The sequence below is a fragment of the Patiria miniata genome, unplaced genomic scaffold (assembly GCF_015706575.1).
Source record: "Patiria miniata isolate m_02_andy unplaced genomic scaffold, ASM1570657v1 HiC_scaffold_3, whole genome shotgun sequence".
Taxonomy (NCBI): Eukaryota; Metazoa; Echinodermata; class Asteroidea; order Valvatida; family Asterinidae; genus Patiria; species Patiria miniata.
Genome location: NW_024037069.1, coordinates 12161943 through 12184901, shown reverse-complemented (window position 1 = coordinate 12184901; position 22959 = coordinate 12161943). Strand labels below are relative to the sequence as shown.

Genomic DNA, 22959 nt, shown 5'->3' with positions numbered 1-22959 from the left:
ATCAAAATCCAACTGCATGTTTTGTTGGAATCTGTTGGAGTGAGTACTGCACTAGTAGACAGAACATGCTTTACTTGGGGTCAGGCATACCACCGAAATCAGAGTCCAACAGTTTGTTTTGGGTGTTGACTTACCACAGAGTGTTGGATTTTGCAAGAGGGAGGAAGGTTCCTAGTAAATCACTCAAGGGGTTAGGGGTAAGGAATACATCCAGAATACTTCATATTGTGTATTTTTTTAACTAAAAAGTTGAAAAAAATATATACTACCGGTTTTATAGGCCCTAATCGTTACAGATGGGACAGTGTTTCTAAAAAGGGGAGGGGTCTTTATATCTCTATCTCTCCTCAAGATTTGCTCAAGAGCCCATCCTGCATCCAAAGATGAAACCAAACACCTAAGGCTTCTAAGATTGCATGTTGGAACCACCTCAGCAGCCAATTAAGACAGCACACACGGCCTGAGTGAGGGAGCACAGGCAGATATCAATGCACACACATTAATAGCTACGACAACCATTTGACAAATGACGTACCGACAGTACTCTGTCCAGATATGAATGAACCCTGCACATTATGAATGGCCTATATTCACGCAAGACTCTGAAAGCTGACACTGTGCAGCATGTGTACATGTACATCTACAGTAACAACATGTACACCTACAGTGACAAGTCTAGGCAGTATTATACCAAAGGCTTTGTAAGTACGTGTTGTGAGGGCTGTTTTAAAACATGCACACCTCTCTTTTAGGCCCCCCAAACAAATATTCGGTCTCTGGTCAGACCAAAGTTCTGGAACTGACGCGGCGACGCGGATTTTTTTTTTTTTTGCTTTTTTTTTTTTCTTCTTCAAGCTTGGATTGTACAGACAAGGTGGGGTACTATTTTGCTTTTTTGGTGTCCTCATGTACATTGGTGTCCTCCATAATTTGCCTTGGTGCTCTCGATCATTTGCCGTGGTGCAATATCCCATTCCTTGGTGCTCTTTGGTAAAAAAACAAATGAGGAGGTGCGGCAAGAGAGGGCGCTGTTGGAGCTACCGCGGAACATTTTTGAAAAAAAAAAGATTGCGCCCTGACCAGAGACCGACTTATTTTTTTTTTTGGCCTTACACACAAAATACATACATTGTCAAATGCCATGTATGCAATAAGGCCGAAGGTTGGGTACCATGCGGGATGCAGACAGACTTAATCTTTCTGTGTTCCACAAGCTTGCACAGGATAATGAATTTATCTTCAAACAAATTTAATTATCAAAATGCTTGTGGTGATCCTATTTGGATTGTACGTTTGTTTGAAGGACGTTACTCGTACTGCAGTGAATGGTGCACACTTTTCAATTTATACAGAGAATGTGCAACATGGAAAAAAGGCACCAAGCTGTTGCTATGGATGAACCAATCAGCATCAAGGATTCTGCATTACTGGAAGATTATGACGATAATGATGCATGGAAAGCAACTTCTGAAAAAGGCTTCCAGAGATATACGTCTATTATTAGTACAATGTACATGTACCGGTACATGTATGCCTTCCCGTAGCTGTAATTATCGAAGACCTACCAGTATAAACAAGATATTTGGATAAAGCACAAAACTCATATCCACAGTATGTCCTTGTTTACAAATGTCAGGACACTCACTTCTGATAATTTTACCAGATTCCTGATTTTGTCATGTCATTCTTCTGCTGATATTCACAAACTGAAGACTTCATTTAACACAACAACATTCTAACTCTGTCCAATCAACAACACTTCCCCATCCCTAGTCTTGATCCAATCCGGTCCCAATCCTTGGCAAGCGCGATCAAGCCACCGTAGCAGTACAGGGCATTTTCAACGAGATGAATTTAATGTAGTATTGGGAACTTTGGCGCTTGGACCCACGACATTCAAAGCACACATTAGCTTAAGTAGTGTGCATGAGGTGTATGTCAGGAAAATCTTGGGTTTGAGCGCCAATATTCCCAAAACTGGATGCGATTCATCTTATTGGAAGCGCCCTCTACTGCCTCGGGGTTCAAAGCATTAGCCAGGGATCGCGACCTGATGTGTAAGAGGGGCACAAAAATCCAAGTCCAGCCTTGGATTAAGACTACCCCATCCCCAAATCTACAATTTCTCCCCCGTCATACGTACCGACTCCTCTCCTTGAATTCTCCATGACGTCCACCCCAAACTGGATGATATCTGCTGAGTTGAGCTCGTGGGGAGGGCTCTCCTCCGCCCCCCTGCTGAGGCGCTGGTTGTTGATGAAGGTCCCATTGCTGCTCTTGGTGTCTTGCAGGTAGAACTAAAAAAAAACCAATTGTCAAAAATCAATTTAATAGAAGGCAGCTTTTTGAAGTCATAAAACTAATTTTGACGGAGTTGCTAAATGTGCATATGCCATATTTTTTATTTTGCCAATGTGGGTGCTTCAATTCCAGCATTTTGTAATGTCCGTGACAGAGCTTTTAAGAAGTAAGTGGATAAACCTGACAATGTATTTTTCAAATCTTATACATCCATCATCTAGTAATGGTCAGGGAGATTACAGACTAGGAGTTTTGGGTCATTTCTCTGAATCATCAAGTAGATATCATTGGTTCTGTCGCGGACATTACACGTCCTTTCATAATGCTGGAATTGCCCACATGTACACTATGTAAGTTTAACGTTTCTTAAATTTTGCATCTTTAATTTTAGGACTATAAATCTTGAGTAACAAAATATAATTCAAGAAGACATATCTGCCACATTGTTTTATCATTATTAAAATACAATGTCAATATTGGCCAAGATATCTCTAGTGGTTTCTGCATTAATCATCTTCCAGGAAATGATAGTGAAGCAGCAAGATGCCATTCTTATGATTCAAAGTTCTTATGTCAGTTATAAGACAAAGTCAAACAGCAGTAGTTTCCATGTTGCTAATAATACAAATTATAACAGAAATTTAAGTATATTTAGCAGAATACTGAATACCATTTCAGATCCTTTGGTATTATATTCAACAACAACAAAACCAAGATCCTGAAAATATTAGCCCTTGCAATTCTTAACTTTAAATCAAACAAAACAAAACCATGATATTTCTAACTTTATAAAAAATAATTAAAAAAAAATATATATATAAACAAAACAAACAAAGAAACAGTAACATTCAGCAAACCCATATAACAGCACATTTTTGGAAATGTTTGACAAGACCAGGGCATCAACCCCAATGCCAAGTATTGAAGTTTTATTGGCTGGGCACTGAAGTCCTCCACTTATGAAAAAAAGTTATCAAAATCAAGGAAATAAGTTCTTGCTTTTGGTAGATTTGGGATCACTCAACTTAAAAAAAATTACTAGGCACTTGGCAGTTACAGATTTGTTAATTAAAGGCCCTCTTTAGGCATGCAAGTGTCACTCGCATCAGTCTGAATTCACTGTCTGTAGCGAAAGGTCAATTTACGGTTCAGGGATTTCAGGAATTCATTATTCAATATTCATAAATTGACAAAATTAACTTGACATCTCAATTAGAATATGACGAAGTCAAGCTGAGAGCGAGCCATAATAATGCAGCCACACGTTTGATGTGGAATCTCCCCCAGAGCCTTTCCTCTCTCTTAAGATCATCACAGGTAGGCTATCTTGGGTCCTCATTTCCTTTGACACTCATTCACCATGTCAACAATGTCCCCGCACCGAACGCCCCGCGGCTATCCCACGATGCATTCAATCAAAGATGAGGTAATTAAGGAGGTGCTTAAATCTTATTTTTCGACCTGGGAGTCCCGTGCATTGCAAGACAAATTGTGATTCCTTGTGCATGCACGATGACCTACTGATATGCCCAACTGCTAACGTATGCACATGAGCATGCAGCAAGTAATAAAGCTATTCTAAATGCTGCTTCCATTTTGGTACTAATGCAGGCCTATGCTTTTATTTATGTTGATGTACATGACCAGGGAGAGGAAAGCCTTTACATGTCAAACTGTCTATTAAGAGTCTGGTCTGGAATCTTGTCAATTTTTTTGGTCAAAGGTATGCGATAAATATTAATTAATTTTTCCATTTTTCATGTTCAGGGTAAAAAATAAAATTAGAAGCACAATGTAAATATCACATTGTACAAAACTACTTTCACCACGATCTTGTTTTTTCTTCTTTTGCTGGGAGTAGTGTTCATTATTGACTATCATCAAATTGGTTTGAAAAATATGTTCAGTTTGAAAATGCATAGTATGCATCCTGTACATCCCTTTGAGACAATAGTTAATTTCTTGTTCAAATCTGCTAAATTCTACAGTTCTTTTTGTTTTTTGTTGTACTAGCTGGATTGTCAAACCTATAGGGTGCATTACACAGTACATCACCATTATATCAACAACACAGAAATAACCATGCATTCTCAAATCTGTATTGGTGTGGAGACATCGCTTTGTTCTGTACAAAATCATGAGAGTGTCGAAAGCTGTATGTATTTTCAAAATTTTAACTAGAATTACTTTCCTGGGTTGAAATTCCAACCAAATATCCCTTACATGTACATGTACATAAAATACTTTAATTTGCGACATATAAGTACACCTTGGAAATTCATAGTTTTTGAGTAAAATCCATTTATATCTATTTCGTAAAAGCCTTATGGAGACCTATTCACCTTTAGAAATTGCCTTGTGGAGACCTTTGCAATGTTTTGTTCCGTATTATACCCGGTGCTCCACAAGGCATCATTTTTCGACACAGCCCCACACCCCCCCCCCCCCCCCCCCACACACACCCATCTTTGTAAACACCTGCAATCGTGGACCCCCTATTGTCCCTAATCCTTATTCCTTTGTTTGTACTCTATACATGTAGCAACAACTTTATAGCAACATCTCTCATTGGTTTTGTACACGAATTTCATTCGTGGACTTTTGGTCAATTAACCAATCGCGGTAGAATCGCGTCAACGCAGCTTGCGAAATCTTGTCCAATTACATGATAAACAAATGGACGCGGAACACGCAAAATCTGGAACAAACAAAATTTAACGTACACAATTCCATAGGGTTGTCTAAGGGGGCGTGGCTAAGTCGCAAATGGGGATAGGTCAATCGTGGACGTATTGTTTGTGCCCTAACCCTTGTGTCCCTAGTCCAGGATTGCTGGTGTTTACATACTCACACACACAAATGGAATGAGCTGCTGTTTTACACAAGGTTCCATGTACTATGAGAGCATGACCTCAGGTTCAGGTCAACCCATTGATATGCCACTCTGCATCATTGGTAATTGCAAACAGCGGATCCCCTGATGCCCATGTACATGGGTGTACATGTACTGTGCACATTCCTATTGAAACTGTAGCATTGTTGCTTTGCTTACAATGCCCATGTCAACTTCATCACATCTGGCCACAAGTACAGTCCTTTTTTTAACAGGGAAAGGCAAAACCCAAAATAAAATGTACACATCTCCCTAAGGGTAATTCCACAGAGAAGTGGACAGGACTGAAAAGTGGAAAATTAAGCTCTTATCTTTAGAACTACAAGCATCACAATCTCGAATGTGGTATTGAATTAAAGGGTACAACAAGACCTTTCATTTGAGCGGTGTTCCAGTGAGGTAGACTGAAGTTAAGTGTATTTTTTTGGGGGGTAAAAAACCCTGATTTTTGGCCACAATTACGGATTTTCAGTAGTCATTTTGGCACCTCATTTTAACATGCAATCTACATATATACAAGTGTTACTGTGAGGTTTTTTTATAAGACAAAGAGAAGGTTTATATTTTTTATGCCACAAACATTTTTGTTTGATTACTATTTTCCTATATATGTTTAAACTTGTACCAAAGATGGGCGGAGAAACTGTAATGTAACTAATGTGCCTATCAAATGCCCCCCCCCTCCCAAGGTCCAACGTTGGGATTTGGTCACGTTTCTAATGCCCCAGGGTGGAGATTTTGGTTACTCAAATTACACTGTTACCATTGGCGTAATACATGGAAAGGCAATTACTAGTGCATCCCAAGTATGTATGTCGGAGATTGTTACTTAAATTTTGCCCTAGGGGTGGGAATTTGACACCGATTTGTCACTTCAAAAGTAACAGTCCCCATGTCTTGGGTGGGGCAGCTCGGAAGGTGGGGGAGGGGTTAACAATTGATAGGCGCATAACTGTAATGTAACTAACAAAGAAATTATGGCAAAGTTTAAACTGATGAGAGAAATTGAGAAATGTTATATGTCAAAAAATTTGTCAGTAAGTATAAGTAGGATGAGATTTGAAGGTATGCATGGTGGAAAGATACTAAAACGAGATAAGTTTGCGGTAGCACCATGTGAATAAATCTCTATTGTGAGTATGTGTGGTTCTGAAAAGAACCGAGGGACTCAATGTTTCGAACAGTATGCTCTGCCCGTCGTCAGGAGAATGAGGGATTGAGTAGCAATTACAGAAATGCAAAAACAATTTTGTATGCAAAGACATGTATTGCTTATCCTTGTCCGTTTATTATATTGCTTATCCTTGTCCGTTAAATATTACTAACTGTAACACATCCCGTTACAACTCACAAATTGTGTCCAAATGAATTTGCTTATGGCTGTGTTGTAAGTCCTGGTAAGAAGTACAGATGGTATCATAATGGAGATATGATAGCCACACGTTAATATAGGAGTCAAAAGAGTGGTGCTACATTGCTTAGAATGTAATGAAACTAACCATGGAATTGCCCCTAAGCAAATTCCATCAAATTATTTATAATTTGGTTGCGGTACCCGTTGCTAACAGATTCAAACCAGCCAGCTGACCCCGGCAAGCTCAGTGGTCCGGTGGTAAGACGTCTGCACCAGTAAACAGGAGCATATACTTCATGTTTGGCAATAGGCACCTTCCCTGGTTCAACTCGGTAACAGCGTCTAAAACTTTTGAGAAAGATTCTGTTACGATCAAAATTTTAGGCTGTCTAATTTTGTTGATTTGTATATTTCAGATCAACCCAGTAAGCAGTCTGCAGTAGTTTTAACTCATATCGCCATTATAATCCTGTGTGCCAACTACATGTACATTCTAGTGATGCGCACAAGTTTGCTTGTGGCTCCATCTTCAAGGTTGAAGACTTATGGAGACAGAGGTTTTTCTGTCGCAGCCCCTCGCCTATGGAACAGTCTGCCAATAACCATGAGATCACAACCTGACGCTGTCTCTTTCAAAACTTGTCTCAAAACTTACCTCTTCATTGAAGCTTATCATTAATTATCTCAGACCCCAGTGCAGTAAATAGGTTTATACCAGCGCTTTTTAAGTTTTTATATAATTATTATAATTATTCCTTTTCATAAAACAAAGTTTATGAAAACTCAAGACATACCCAACCCCAAGATTGAGGAGAAAACAAAAAGACCTTGGATTAAAATTGAGGTCGATTAGTTTGACCAAAAACAAACATTTCAACATGTACATGTAGTCCAGCCATACTTTGTTGAATCTCACAATGCTAACAGCATTCAAGTCAAAGTAGTCCGAAAATGTATGATGGACATGTACAGTACATGTACATCCATACATCATGTGGACACTTAATTCACTGATACTCTGTACATGTACACGAACATGTATTATGAAGGAACACATTTGACCTTAACAATAACACTGGCTGAATGCTAATTCAATGGGCAGTGGAACGGTCCAATCCTTCTCCAAACAAGTCACAAAGGCTAGTCAAAATACATGCTTCACCTTTTTTTTTGGGGGGGGAGAGATTGCTTCTTGTGGCATGAAATGAATTGTGAAATTATTAGTAGCTTTTATCAACCATAAAAAGTTGATCAAAATATTCAACTAATAACTCTACCTCCCAAGACGTTTTGTCAAGAAGCTTCCATAATCTAGCAAATCCAAAATTTAGTAGTAAACTGAATGGAAACTTAGTGTAAAATGGCAATGGGATCTGAGAGACAATATAAATTGTGGAGGAAACAATATTATGCACAAAAATTTCTTCCATATTGCCTTGGCAATTGTAAGTAAATGTACATACATACATAACAAGCTAGGTACTATCTATTGGTGGAATACATGGTTACATGTAGAACAACAACCTGAAAACACTGCTCAAAACACTTATATTTTATAATATCTAGCTTTATTTAAAGGCACTGTGGACTACGCTATGCATTCACATTTTGTACCAAATAACGGTATAGAATTGTAAATGCAAATGTCAAATGTATGACGTCAACAGTCAGCATTATCTTTACAAAATGCCAAGCAGTGTTGACAAATTTGCTTTGTAATTTGTATAATGGCAATTCCATGGTAACTCGTATTATATTTAGAGGGGTTTTCCGTCAACTCTGTGTTGTTATTCTATACAATGAAAGCATTTAGGGTGGATTTTCTTACAGAAGATCGCTTGAAGTTGAGTGACTAAACTATAAAAAAAAAAAGGCCAGCATAACAAAATTATGTTTGGCATTACGTTGTGTATCGGTAACTCATGTTATACAAAAAGGATATGGAAAAAATTGAAATACATGTACTTTGCATTTGAAAGTTTTCCTCAACCAGAGCACTGATGGAAAAATATTTTTAGTGCCCTAACATCATTAGGGTATAAGTCATATTCTACCACTGCAAAATCTGTAGAGGGAAATGGTACAAAGTACATGTATTTTGGTAACTCTCGTTATGGTAAACTTACAGTTTGCCCATCTTTGGTACAACTTTAATTAATTAAACAGTTAAGAAACTAATAAACAAAAAACACTTTTGACATAAAGAATAAGAACATTTTTCTCTTTCTTAAAAACAAAAACTCATAATAACACAGTTAGCATTTTGCATGTCAAAACAAGGTGCCAACACCCCTACCTAATATCGATAATTTTAGACAAAATACCAGGTTTTTTGACGAAACAATACACTTAACCATACCCCTTCTATTAAACTGGTAAATCATTCAATAGTGAGGTACCTTAGTGACAAAAATGCCAAGGATCGTGACACGGTGGACAAAAGCACCATTTTTTCACCAAAGCATCTCCATGGTATACCTTTTCGAAAAAAAGACGGACGCAAAAAATTGGATGATGGGAAGGGCATGTATGACGTCATTATGACGTCATCAGCTAATTATTACATGAAATATATATAAATTGATAATATCTTCTGAACTACAAACATCACAACAACAAAAGTTGCATCAAATGAAAGGGAACAACAAGATCTTTCATTTAAGTGGTATGTCAGGGGCGTGGAATGTAGTAAAGGGTGTTTTTTGGGGCCAAAAAGCACTTTTTTGGTAAAAAAACCCTGATTTTTGGCTAAAATCATGTATTTTTGTTTGGCACCTTGTTTAACATGCAAACCGTATTTGTTATTGTGAGATTTTGTTTTTAAGTCGGAGAAAAAGGTTCAAATTCTATGCCAAAAGAGTTATTGCAATTGATTATTATTTTTTGTTATTGATTATTAGTATCATGCTTACACTTGAAAAACATATAAATTGATAATATCTTCAGAACGACAAGCATCACAACAACAAATGTGGTATCAAATTAAAGGGAACAACAAGATCTTTCATTTGAGTGGTATGTCAGTGGGATGGAATGTAGTACAGGGTGGGTTTTTTTGCCAAAAAAAACCCTTTTTGGTAAAAAAAAAACAAAATTGGTGCTTAAATCATGGATTTGGGGTAATCATTTTGGCACCTTGCTTTAACATGCAAACCGTAAGTGGTATTGTGAGTTTGGGTTCTTAAGTCAGAGAGAATGGTTCAAATACTATGCCAAAAGAGTTTTCGTAATTGATTATTGGTATCTTACATGTTTAAACTTATTCCAAAGATAGGCGGACAAAAATGTAACATAAGTTACAGTCGGGTGCCCATCCCAGTGGATCTCAATGCAGATTCACCACATGTCTCGTTGTCGAGCTTGGAGGGGTAGGGCAATCTGCCGGGTGCATCTGCGATCATCATCATAGCACCAGGTTTGTAGACATCGTCGAAGTTGTATCCTTGTAGCATAAGACGCTGCAAGCGGTGTGGTGTACTGGCTAGGATTTTGCGCCAGATCGTAACCAATGGTTTTAATGGTCAGTGACAACAATGAAGTTGGAGCCGAATAAAGTTGCAGCAGTGCCACAGCTTCCTTCTCGGTATTCGAGAATATGCTCTGGGAAGAGGATCTATAGGCTCTTTGAGGAAAATGCAATGGGTTTACCTTCCTGGGTGTTGCCCAATCCTCTTTCAGATGCATCTACTTTGAGGATGGTTTCTATACCTGTGTGTCGGAGAATCGTAGCCAGGACTGAGTTCAGATGGAGTGTTTAAGGGTTGTAAAAGAAGCTTGATGGTCCTCTTCCCAGAGAAATGGTAAATCTTTTCGAAGAAGATCGCTGAAGGGAGCAACTTTGTCTGCGCAATGTGGGGTGTACAGTGTGAGACATTGTTGACTATGCTAAGGAACCAGCAGTTTCCATCAGGGCGATGAGACATTCGGCCGCTCGTCATGCTCTTCAAGGGAGACCGAATACGGCAATGTCGTCACGGTGATTGTTCCAACGCATCAAGGCATCTAGCGTATTTTGCCATCAATATTTTTGGGACCATTATCTTGGCTTACTGATAAGTCGATGAATGGGCGACGAAAGCTGTTAACAACAAAATGGTATGTTGTCAGTTTTTCAGACTGCCCTAGATGAGCAGACAATACCCTGCTTTTGACGTCTAGCTTGGAGGAGAACCTTTCCAGTACAAATTCTGGCTGGAGCTCCTCAAGAGTGAGGATCTTTAGGAAACATTATGTGTTTAGCTGCTTGGGATCCGGACACATCCTAAACGGGCCATCTTTTTTGGCAGTTGCTGTGATAGAGCTGCACCCGTCCGTGTGATGGGAGACTTTTCGTACGACCCAGCCTTTCTCAGTCTTTTTCAGCTCGGCCTGCGGTTTTGGTTTGGCATGAAAGCTGCACCTATGTGGCGGATTTATGTGGGACTGAGTATCTGGCTTGAGGTGTAGGAGAGCGCGTATCTAAGTCGCTGAAAGTATCAAACTGCGTTGGGAGCCGGTCCTTCAGGTCTTGTATGTCTCTCACCGGAGTGGTAGTGGTCAGCCCTTTGGTTCCTGTGGGGGCCTGAGGCTTTGGGGGCAGTGTGCCAGTGTAGGTTTTGACCAAGTGTAGGGTGCGGCTCGTAGGGTACGTGCGGCTCGTATAGTAGGGAGCCCATTGATAGCTGGTCCTGGCACATTGACTACTTGGAACTTCTCACGTTGCCAGTCATTCTGCTGGTATACCCATAAGGTGTATCGAACCATGGCAGATGATTCCGAAAACATTATATGCCTTCATTGGGAGGGTTGGTTTCTCCAATTGTCTCCGTATTTTTGACGCATCAACGAACTGGTAAGGTATTTGCACTCGAGTTTGTGTTAACCTCGTTGCAGACATGTTGCTAGAGATGATCCGGACAGATCACATCCAGTGTTCGGCGGTGCTCAGCTGTTGTGCACATCATGTGTCCGATGCTGATAAGGTATTAAAATGGAGTTGAATGTTTTGATGACTTGGAGACATCCAATCTTCTGCAGTAGCCTGAAGAGGCCTTTTCTACTGACGAAGGTCAAAGGGTTTCATTGGCTAGGTCAGCGGTCAGTACATCGATCGTCGCTGCTCTCGGCACTTCTCCTGGAGCTGCCGTAAGTCGAAGACAATGGAGAAGATAATGTCGATCTTTAATCTTTCAGCTCTGAAACCGCACTGCCTCTCAGTGTATATGCACTCAGCTAGCAGCTGCGATCTGTTCAGCACTACAAGGGCGAAGGCCTTCTAACGATACCGAGGAGGGAGATTCCTCGTGTTGCACAGATCTGGGATTGACGTCCTGGTGATGTTTAAAATATGGGCGTCTTTTTTGCCTTGAGCGGTGGATCTCTTTATTTGGGAGTGGTCTGTATTACAGTCAGCGCTGCGTGTGATGAGAACGCAGTTTCGTGTGGGTCTTCCTGTGTTGATGAGATGAAGCTGAAGCCAGAAGCTGCAGCCTCTGCCCACTCTCAGTTAGCTTGCAAATGCCAACGTGAGCAATGCAGCGGGGCCAGGAGTTGTGGTCAGATCCCACTCGGGCGTTGAATTCGCCAAGGAGGTACAGTTGTTCTACGACAGAGATACCTCTGATGGTGGTGTTGAGTTCCTCGTAGAACTGGTCCTTAGAATTTTATTGGAAGAGGCTAATGTTTAGACGCTGTGCTATGTAATGGAGTATTTCAGTGGAGATAGGGCTGCTCATTTTTACATTTCATCCCAGCACATCCTAACCGATTTGACCCCAAATGGATTAGGCCTACTCCTGACATATTCTGATTGTTTATGGGCGATTCCACGACAACTTTACATTTTCAGGCACTTTGAGACGCAAAAAGGAGTCTCACCACTAATTGCATTGGTTTCAAAAATCAATTTCAACATAATGAATACAAAGTGGTAAGCTTTTATTTGTGGGCTGTTGCACAACAGTTTAAGCTTTTTTACTTTCGATATATAAAAAGAACGTAGGCCTATGCATGATTTGTTGGAGGTCTTGATTCAAAAGTCTCCTCAAACTGGGCATGCATTGATAAAAGTAATGCACACCATCTATTTGCTGGTAACTAAACTATGTATTAGGCCCAAAAAAAATGATAGTAAACTGTTCTGCTTCCGGTTTCCCTATACCTACCCTATTCTGACAGCCCCTACCCTAATTTGTTATATGGGAAAAATGAGGAAAAAAGAACCCAAAACAATCAATTTCTCCCTTTCACCCTTGACTACACGCAGACGCCTCCATATATGATTGTACACAAACAAAAAATCCTTACCTTCCAACCCTGGTTTCAAATGCCATGTAATTGGAAGCAGAACTATTTTTTGGGCCTTATCAAGGTTATACAGGAAATCTTAAGTCCCATTTTGGCCCATACCCTAAAATGGTGATAACTTTCCTTACGGTAACTGCAGTTTTCCACCTATCTAAGGAACAAGTGCAAGCATTTAAGATACTAATATTCAAATATAAAAAATAATAATCAATTGCAAAAACTCTTTTTGCATAGAATTTGAACCTTTTTCTCTGACTTTAAAACAAAATCTCACAATAACAAATACGGTTTGCATGTTAAACAAGGTGCCAAACAAAAATACATGATTTTAGCCAAAAATCAGGTTTTTTGACCAAAAAAGTGTTTTTTGGCCCCAAAAGACCACCCTTTACTACATTCCACGCCCCTGACATACCACTTAAATGAAAGATCTTGTTGTTCCCTTTCATTTGATGCGACTTTTGTTGTTGTGATGTTTGTAGTTCAGAAGATATTATCAATTTATATATATTTCATGTAATAATTAGCTGATGACGTCATAATGACGTCATACATGCCCTTCCCATCATCCAATTTTTTGCGTCCGTCTATTTTTCGAAAAGGTATACCATGGAGATGCTTTGGTGAAAAAATGGTGCTTTTGTCCACTGTGTCACGATTTTTTCACTAAGGTACCTCACTAAAATGAAAGGTTGTCCCCTTTCATTTGATACAACATTTGGGGTTGTGATGCTTTGCAGTTCTGAAGATTTCATAAATTTTCCATATTTCAGCTATGTCCACATTCTCAAGGAATTGTCCACAATGTAAATCAAATTATCAAACTGCTGCCATTACGTGAAGTCAAACAAAAGGGATAAACACTTATTTAAATTTTATAAAAAGAATTTCTGGGAATGCAAATCACTGTCAATTGGATAATATTTCAGATCTAAATATTTGTATGCATGAATGTTAACATCTAAGAGTCTACCTCACACCAATGAACCTTCGTGCACTTTCTACCTATGTGTCAATGTTCTGCGTCTAAAATCACAGCGTTGCCCACTCGCAATCCCTGAGCGCGTACTTAAGAGCCCGTCACTTACTATACGCAACGATGTGTGTAATTGATCACAGCTGAAAAATCAACTAATTGCTTGAAGAAAAGGTTGCTATGCACCGGGGGATACTGAGGGGGCAGTGTGGCAGTCAGTGTGTTTAGTCTATGGGCAGGTGTTGAGATTGCAGTCTGTAGCTACATTGTACATGTACATGTATGTACATACAATGTATTCATGTTTGCTGTTCTGCACTAGTATCTGCTCCACGCACAAGCACCCCCTCAACGGTGAGAAAGGGAGAGTTTGGGGAGACCACTTGGGGTGACATTTGAACACATTACCGACGGCGCTTAATGGCACTCATGCGAACACACTATGGCTATGTGCACAAACTAGTCTTGATTTTTACAGCATCTACAAACACAAAGCTTTTAACAAGTCAGTGTAACAATACCGGTAGTTACTATACTAAAACATAAGAGTGCCAACCACAGGTTAACAAAGAAAGGCATTATGTGGAATATTAACAGTACTCAATTAATCATTTTCCTTGGTATTGAACCAAGTACCGTGCATGTTTGTGATGTACTGGTAGGCTACATTTATGTAAAATCTATAAAAAGCTATAGATGGCAATGTGTAGCCTACTCATGAGAGTCATGGAAGGACGTCATGCGCAAGTGTCGCACAGAAGATGCAACCAATTAGCAACTGAATTCATACAAACCTGCTACATCTGTGCAGAGCAAAGCTCAGGCTAATGGCAACAATTGCAATAGTTAGTACCGAAGTGTGACGTCATTTTGAACCGGGAAGTATAGTGCAAACGAATGGAGTATGCGCGCGTGTTGGTTCATTGGCTGAATCACACGCTAATGTCTTTTACACACATAATTGTGATGTACAATGTATTCACTTCGGTACTCTATGCCATTATGTTTCCATTTATACATGTGCATGTACTCATGAATAATGCTGAAGGCATAATTACGTGTGGATTCTCGGTAGAGTCAGTTTTGCGAAACTTTCTAAGTTTACCAATAGGCATGCGACACAATGATGCCATGATTTGTTTACATGTGTGCTTTGAGTTTCCTATGCCTGCTGGTTGGCTTTCCTCCCCACCTGGCTCCCATGTACGAAAGTGAATGTACACGTAAACAAAGCAAAACGTCATTATATCTCAGAGGTATTACAAGATGAACAGTCCAATATCATTATCTGAATTAAAACTATTTTGAAATGATGCGAGAAAAATTATCCACACGGCACTGCATAACACCAGAATTGGTAACTATTTATTGTCAATTGATGTCAAATGCTCAACATCATCAGACAAACAGGTCGGAATCAATGGAGTTTGAAGAGTTTTTGATTTAGCATTTCGAGACAGTTCGACCGCACTCAATCCCCAGGAACACTCTAGATGTCCATTACTCCAGGAAACTCCATTCCTTGAGACACACGGATCTCTTCCTAATCTCGTCAACCAGATGTTCTTCGCATCGCGTTACAGTTGCCCAGAAAGTAAAGCCATCCGGATGCAAATCATATTGATGTCTTACAGGGTTTGATATTTAACACACCGAAGAGCCCAGGCCCGGCATAGTTAGGATGCACCATAGCACATGACTCGCTTGACCCTGCGAGAGTCTATAAATAGTAAGCTGAATTCTGTATCTCTTTACACAGGAAAACTTAACTAGATGAACATGCAATGGAACATATATTGCTTATATCATGTCAATAACCAGGGGTGTGAGTGACCACTGATAAAAATAGCTGAAAACAGCTGAAAAAGGTGTAAAAAGGCTGAACTTTTGGAAATCTCCTATACTTTTGTACACAGCAAGTGAGGGAAAAAAGCTGAAATCCAAAACAAAACAAAAGCTGAAATCAGCTTTAAAGCTGAGATTTCACACCCCTGAATAACATTAAAATGTTCTTTTCCCTGATGCAAAATTCTACCTTACAAGATGCATTAGTCAGGTGTGAGACTGGGAAAAATGAAAAATCCTCAAAAAAAAATCGGCATAGGTTTGTGGGTCACCAAAGGCCCCAGAGTAGGTTTTATGGTATGTTCGTAATTTCCTAAAAGACACCCATTAGGCCTACATGTATAATACCAATTTCTTTTGTTTTATATAAATAGGCACAGACAAGAAAAGTGGAATTTTTGTATCAATTTCCAACAATGGTCGGGTGACCATCGTTCGAAAAAAAAAATTTGTTTGTTCATACTTTGCCAAATTCACCAAATTGCATGAATGGTTGCAAGCTTTTTAGTCTGGTTCCCTGACCTGACAATCTATAAACTGCTCCGTTTTGTCTGAAGTAGGGTCAGAGTACCAAACTACAAGAACAGTATTTGTTTCTTGGCTTTCCCAGCATTTATCAACACATAACTGTCAACTGTCAACAGGTCAGTGTATCAATATTTGCTATAAAATACCGGCACTAACCCCAAATCCATCCATTTCTGTAAATTACAGCAAAAGGAAATGTTGTATTTTCCCTTCAATGGTAAAACCTCAGGCATTCCAGATTTAAAAAGGGATTTTTTTTCATCAGGTTCTGTAATCAGGAAAATTCCTAAAAAAAATTCAGTTTTGCTAAGTATTTTGAAAAAGAATGTGTCTAACAGGACAAATTATATTTTTTAAAATAAATACAAAACCAAAGTGACAAATTAAAAAGAATGTCAAAGGTCAGTTGACCTAAATTTGCATAAATGGGTCATCTATTAAAACCTGGCACTTTGGTTGCAAGACAACATGTAGTAATCACAGGGCTCTGTGATATAATCCACAGACTTGGGTCAAGTGCATGCACTCCATGCACAGCTGTCAGTAATTCACTTCCCTAGGCAAGCTGCAATGTCTGCTAATCCATTAGGCCCATACACCTGACACAGGCCGCCTTTACAGAGCACGTGAGTTGCACCAATGGCCCGCTCAAATTGTAATGAAAAGTGGATACCTGGAAAGCGGCGTCACAGTGATCGTAGAAAACTGACACACCGCTTGCGTCGCAGAGGATTTTGTAAACACTTGCATAAATCCTGGACAATTATTCATCGTGTAAATAATCCATGTGCACTGTAATGCATCCATGCAGAAATCACATCAGTTCAAAACCAGGAAGTACATTACAGCTTGTAATGAATGTCTGTGTCACACTACACGCATGGTTGCAACATGATCTCACTAGCTCCAAATGTACATGTAGTTTCTTTAGGGAAATTACATTTGTACATGTGTATTTGTATTCACTTGTCATAGTTCAGACATGGTCATTATCTGTGTGAAGTTTTATGGCAGTTTCTATTGACTCGTCATTGTAATCATGGTTTACTTCAGGGCCTGTATACAAAAGTATACAGTACAGATATGCACATACCGTTACATGCACATACATGTACAGCTCTATTAACGTTTTGACTCATGTTGTTGGGTTGGGTTACAAAATCCAAAACATTACAAATTACAAATCAGTACATTAGGCCAAGATAACAAACCTGTTTAGCATCCTGCTTTTTTTGACTTTTTGAAGAAAAAAAGGGAAGAGCCCCATCCTCCCCCCCCCAAAAAAAATGGCCGTCCGACCCATTTTCCAATACAACCGGCCGAGCTATTTTTCAATATGGCCACCAGTTTTTTTTTAAATGACTGTTACTTGGACTCAGGAAATGACATACCAGCTTTATATGGGCTAGATGCAACAGACAAAGAGGTCAAAATGATGTCACTGTAAAATTTATCATTTTTTCGTTTTTTTTTTCAATAATTTTTTTTTTTTAAAAAGGGGGCGGCCTTCAAAAAGGAAGCAGATGGGGACGCTAAATTTTTTTTTAGTTGGCCTTACATAAACATTTAGGTACAATCCCCTAATTGTTATACCACATATTGTGGGATTTGTGGCCACAGACTTGCATCCCAAAATTTAAGACAGCCAACGTGTTTTGCAATCTTATTGGTGAGTTCGCACCTGGGTGATGTTGCCCCACCATCTAATAAAACGACTAAAAAAATGAAGGGGCTTGGCCACCGATAATTGCCCTTGCCTTTAGCTCGAGCCATAATCGATGACCAGGCCTCTACCCGGTTTTAAACCAGACGTTTAAAACTGCTCCACTGCATTATTATTCCCTTATTAAATGTAATTGTGGTTAGACTGTACCAAAATCATTCAAAGCCATTCACCAAAGAGACAAAAGGCAATCAGATACAGTTGCGAAAGATTCTGATAAATTGAGCACAATTTAAAGGGACACTGGGTCCTGGAACAGCCCACTTGGGCTACAAAACGCGCTTTAAATGAGATGATGTTAATCGGAAATAACATTTAAAAGTAGGACATAAACATCCACACAACTATCCTTTCAACACTGGGCGTTTTTGTGCTATTCCTGTATTATGCGTGCGAGAACGAATTTCGGGGTCCACTTTTGCGACCCCATGAAATTGAGCTGTTTGGATGCTAGTTGTGGTTTCATTCGTAAAGTGTTCGCCTTTTGCGGACGTTGAAGAAACCACTTTTTTTGCATTGGTGATTGGTTACCGCTGTTCCCGAGACACACATCGTGTATATCATACACTGAGAATGACACAAAAACATATTCGTACTCCGTCGTGTCCGATGTAAACAAGCGGTTTTTTTCCGTCTTTTCTCGGGAACGGTAAGACATAAGGTTGGTTTCCTTTCAACCAGATGTTTGAAATAGGCTAAGTAACCAATCCAAAACATGACATTTTCGGGGATTTCAGGACCTACATGTAGTGCCCATTTAAATCTACGTTGGCCACTACTAAATTACGTCAAGGTAACATGAAAATATGTCATTGAAAAAATCAAAGAATGAATAACTTTTCAAAGACTAACCTTGAGGGCGTCCTGGTCGTACCAAATGAGCGCATGGTTCCGGGACAGCACCTTACAATCAAAGATGCCGTTATCAACCGTCGGTCTGGCTTTGGCCACTGACCGGCCAATCTTGACCGGCTCCTTGAGTGGTATCCGTCGCTCCTGAAAGGGGTGTGAGCTGGAGTGGCAGGTAAAGACAGCGATTGCCGTCATGATGACAGCGCATCACCGTCAGGGGGAGAGGGGGGTGACGTCGGGGGGGCCGAGGGGAACCGCTCGGAGGGTCAACCGCATTGACTGTAGTCGGTAGAATGGTGAATGTCTCCAGGAAAGTACACGTTATCTTGCTTTCGTTTCAGTTTGGGATGATGTGGATAGGACAGAGGTCGTGCTTTCATGAGTCCTTTGCTGTATGAGAATTAGTTGATTCTGAGCATCATCTGTATAAAATAAACATCCAGACACACATACATGTATGCTTAACATGATTGTTACTTCACTTACTTGACATGATCAGTTGAAGTTACACATGTACATGTGTATGAATCACACACGACAGAACATGTACAAGTCTGTACACAAACCAAACAGGTGCTTATGCATTATTTGTAAGCTGGTAAATCCTACCTCTGCTGAGGAGTTTGTTGACCAATCACCTTGCATGTGTCACTGCTCTGTACATACATCATGTAAGATGACATACATCATGGAAAATGTATGAATTTTCTAGATGATAGGAAGCTTTTTTCCCTGGGCCACCTCTTACCTGCTGCCAAACACATCAATTTTCACCTCACCTCGTGATTTCACCCGGAGCTGAAACAAGGAAGCCTCGGCAATGCAAATATTTTTAGGAGCACATTTTGGATGCACACATCGTGCAGAATTAAGTTGGAGGCAGCCGGTCAAATTGATTGAAGTGTCTGGAAGGCAGCGGTACGTTATACGCATGACATCGGCAACCATGACAACGCATGAGCCGGCCAATGATAGTGCAATACCTCATTATGAATATTTAATTTCTCGTGAATATTTAGTTTATTTCAATGGTTACTTCAAATATGTTTAAAGATTGATCATTGCAAAACAATCGTGCGCGATCTAGCGGTAAAAGTGTACTGTTTCAAACAAGAGTCCGAGGTTCGAATCTCGATGAAGTAAGTGACTGATTAATAAGTAGAAATAAAGGAAAGCAGAGGGTGAGAGTAGAGAAGGGAAAGTGGAGGAATTAACCATAAAGGATGCAACTTTTTGGCACTTGAAAAAAGTTTTGGCCAAGTACGGAATTCTTTCAATATCTTATAAATAGTCAAAACAAACAAACAGAAAACAAAACAAAAATGAATTCAGGGCTGAAAAAAGACTTTTAAAAACAGGAGTCTTAAAAGATTTGCCTATTTTACGGTTGGCTTAGATAAGGAACGTGTCCAGACGCCACTTCTTTGGTTGTGTACAAAGTCTATGGAGAAGTTTTTTCGGTTCCGTATTTTCCAATAAAATTGGAAATGGCTCAGTAGTCAGTACCAGATTCATTTCTTTCCAACCATGCCAACCACTTGTCATCAATTTTTGCGGTTATCCGTACTTTTAGGACCCTGTTCCTATAAAGGAAGTGAAAGACTCACCAAAACAGTTGACTAAATGACACTCAAAATTGACATTCTGATACGTCTTGGCACATCTGAACAATTGGCAATGACACCTTCTTGAATATCAGTAGGTTTAATTTTGTAGAAAGAGGGCAGGGCTTTGATTTTAGAAGGAAATTGAGGGGTAAAAGACGACGATGATGACCAGAAAACAGACTCAAAAACCAAAATGGCAAATGTGAAAGCTCGATGCAATGAAAGCTCGATGCTGATTGGCTGATAAAAAATAAACATCTTATTAATTTTTTTCAGCAGCCAATCAGCATCGGGCTTTCATTATGTAGCACTTTCCTTCGTGTTGTGAGAACTACAACATGCACATCTGACTGCAATAAAAGGTAGGAAAGTCACATTTCCTTTGACAGTGCTTTCAAAATTACAACTAAAATGAGTTTATATGAAGAAAAAAAGACTGCTTTAGCCTGCAATTTAAGTCATTTTGGTACCGGACAATCACCTGCAAAAGTCAGTTTTGAACAGAACTCGTAAAAAATAGAGGTGTCCTTAAGACAAGGATTACCATTTTTGCAGTGAATGGCCTTCATGACTGAGATAATCAGATGAAAAAAAGGGCCATCAGGATGCACAGATGCAACTAGCCCCATAAATGTGGCCAATTTATTGGACTACCTCCGTAAACATAGGCCACACTTCCACCATGTACAAAAACATGTCGAACTTTGTCAAATTTTGATTTTCACATTTAGGCTTAGTTTAGTTTATTTTTGCTTTAGAAGCATACTCACCCTCTTTATAGGTTAATCAGAAAGTGCTGCCTTTTCCGGATGTCTAGTTTTCATTAAATTTCATGTTGAAATTTTGATACGCAAACGTGTGCAAATGAAGCTGGAAATTTCACAAAAAATAGACATCTAGAAAAGGCACCACTTTCTGATTGGCCTATACAGAGGGTGAGTATGCTTCTTAAGCCAATAAAAAAAACCTGCAAATTAAGCTTAATTGTAAAAATCAAAATTTGACAAAGTTCAACATGTTTTTGTACACGGTGGAATTTTTCCCCATTCTTCCAAATACTAGACTAATACTACTCTTTCACTCATGTTCCATGGTTAATTGGGCATTCTTTCTGTTATTTTATCTTGTAAGTAAGTGTAGTTTTATTTTGAATTTTAATGAAATAATGAAAAACGCCTTAAAACGGACGGGTCAACTGCCACTGACATTGTGCATGCACGACCCCTGTCTTGCCTGTCATGCCTGTGCACTGTTCTGTGTGATTTTCACTCTCTGCAGCCGGGCGTTGACAAAATTCATGTTGGCTGTATCAACAGATCAAGGCCAAAGCAAACTTCTCCAACAAAATCACTAAAATCTGGAGAATGGAAATCCTACCTTACAATGTGGAAGGATATTGAAGGTCAACAGTTAACACGAGAGTGACATTTTTACTAGACAACTCGTCACAACTTCACTGGAGATTATTATCGTCGCCATGTTGATTTACTTCCGTAACCTTCGAGGTGGCCGAAAGAGGGCGTCATCCCAAGGCCAACCCTCTCATCGACAAGGATTACGCCACTGTATCACTAGCTACATAATGACGTCACAACACCTGCAAAACGGGTTGAAGTATATCTATAGCACATAAATCGCAATCTCTATTATTATCCTGAGACTTTTTCTCATCCTCTCTTTTATTCTGCCTTTTGTTCTTGCCACTTGGCCCATGTCTAGAAGTACTACCTCGATCCATGCTTGGCCCTTCACTCGTACCCCCGCCCTGCGAACAGGGCGGGGGGTACGAGCGAAGCTTGGCCCAAGACCTCGGTCAAGAGCGAGTAGAGGGCGCTTTCGACAATCCGAATCAAAATACATTCCTTGGAACTCAGTCGCAGACTATACCATGGCGATAAAGGGGATCGGACTGGGCTCCGTGGAGAAACGGGTGACAGCTTCTTTGCATAAATTGGGATCCAAGAAGTTCCAAATATACTGGTACCTATTAAGCACGCGCAGTACTCGCGAATGAGGTACGCTCATGATTTCTCGAGTCTTGAGCTAAATTTCCCATGGTTGGGGCAAATGTTTTGAAATGATAAATCGAACAAAAAATTATCCCACAATAATTCGAAATTTGCAAAGTTATTATTATTACGAGAAATGGAACCATATAGGAAGCCATTCCCATAGAGTTGTGCACAATTTGTTTTCCAATTTTAATGATCCCTGACCCCAATGCCCTTATCCTATACCCCCACGATTTTTGCATATTTGTGTTTGGGACCACGAGCAATCGATCTAGGCTATTTACGACGATAAAATGTCTCTTCTAAATTGTAGAGGTTGTATGGGAGACATTAAATGTGTTTCCCTGAAGTATAACTTGTGACGAAAAGAATTCTCATAAATTTGATGGAATAATTACATGCAGTTTACAAATTTCGACTTATTAGCGTCCCAGCAAGCACCGGGAACTCTTGCACAGCGGATCAGGGGCTCAAAGGAGGGGGTAGCTCAGGCTCAAGCTGGGGGGAACAGGCATGTGCTTCTTTTTTTTTTGCACGGTTTCCCAACTTTTGCGGGCCGAGGGGTCCCCCCCCCCGGGTCGAC

At 39.8% G+C, this 22959-nt stretch overlaps 1 protein-coding gene across 2 annotated transcripts in view; it reads right to left on the bottom strand.

Moving 5' to 3' along the window:
- The window catches only part of LOC119737189 (sarcolemmal membrane-associated protein-like), a 54426-nt gene extending 32547 nt beyond the window's left edge, over positions 1 to 21879 (bottom strand). For both annotated transcript variants that reach the window (XM_038211366.1, XM_038211367.1), the window contains exons 1-3: positions 21742 to 21879; positions 18758 to 19179; positions 2144 to 2297 (exon numbers count right to left, since the gene is read on the bottom strand). In XM_038211366.1, the coding sequence (XP_038067294.1) occupies positions 2144 to 2297; positions 18758 to 18952 (349 nt within the window). In that variant the 5' untranslated portion in view covers positions 18953 to 19179; positions 21742 to 21879. The remainder of the gene's footprint in view (positions 1 to 2143; positions 2298 to 18757; positions 19180 to 21741) is intronic.
- Positions 21880 to 22959: the final 1080 nt, after the last annotated feature.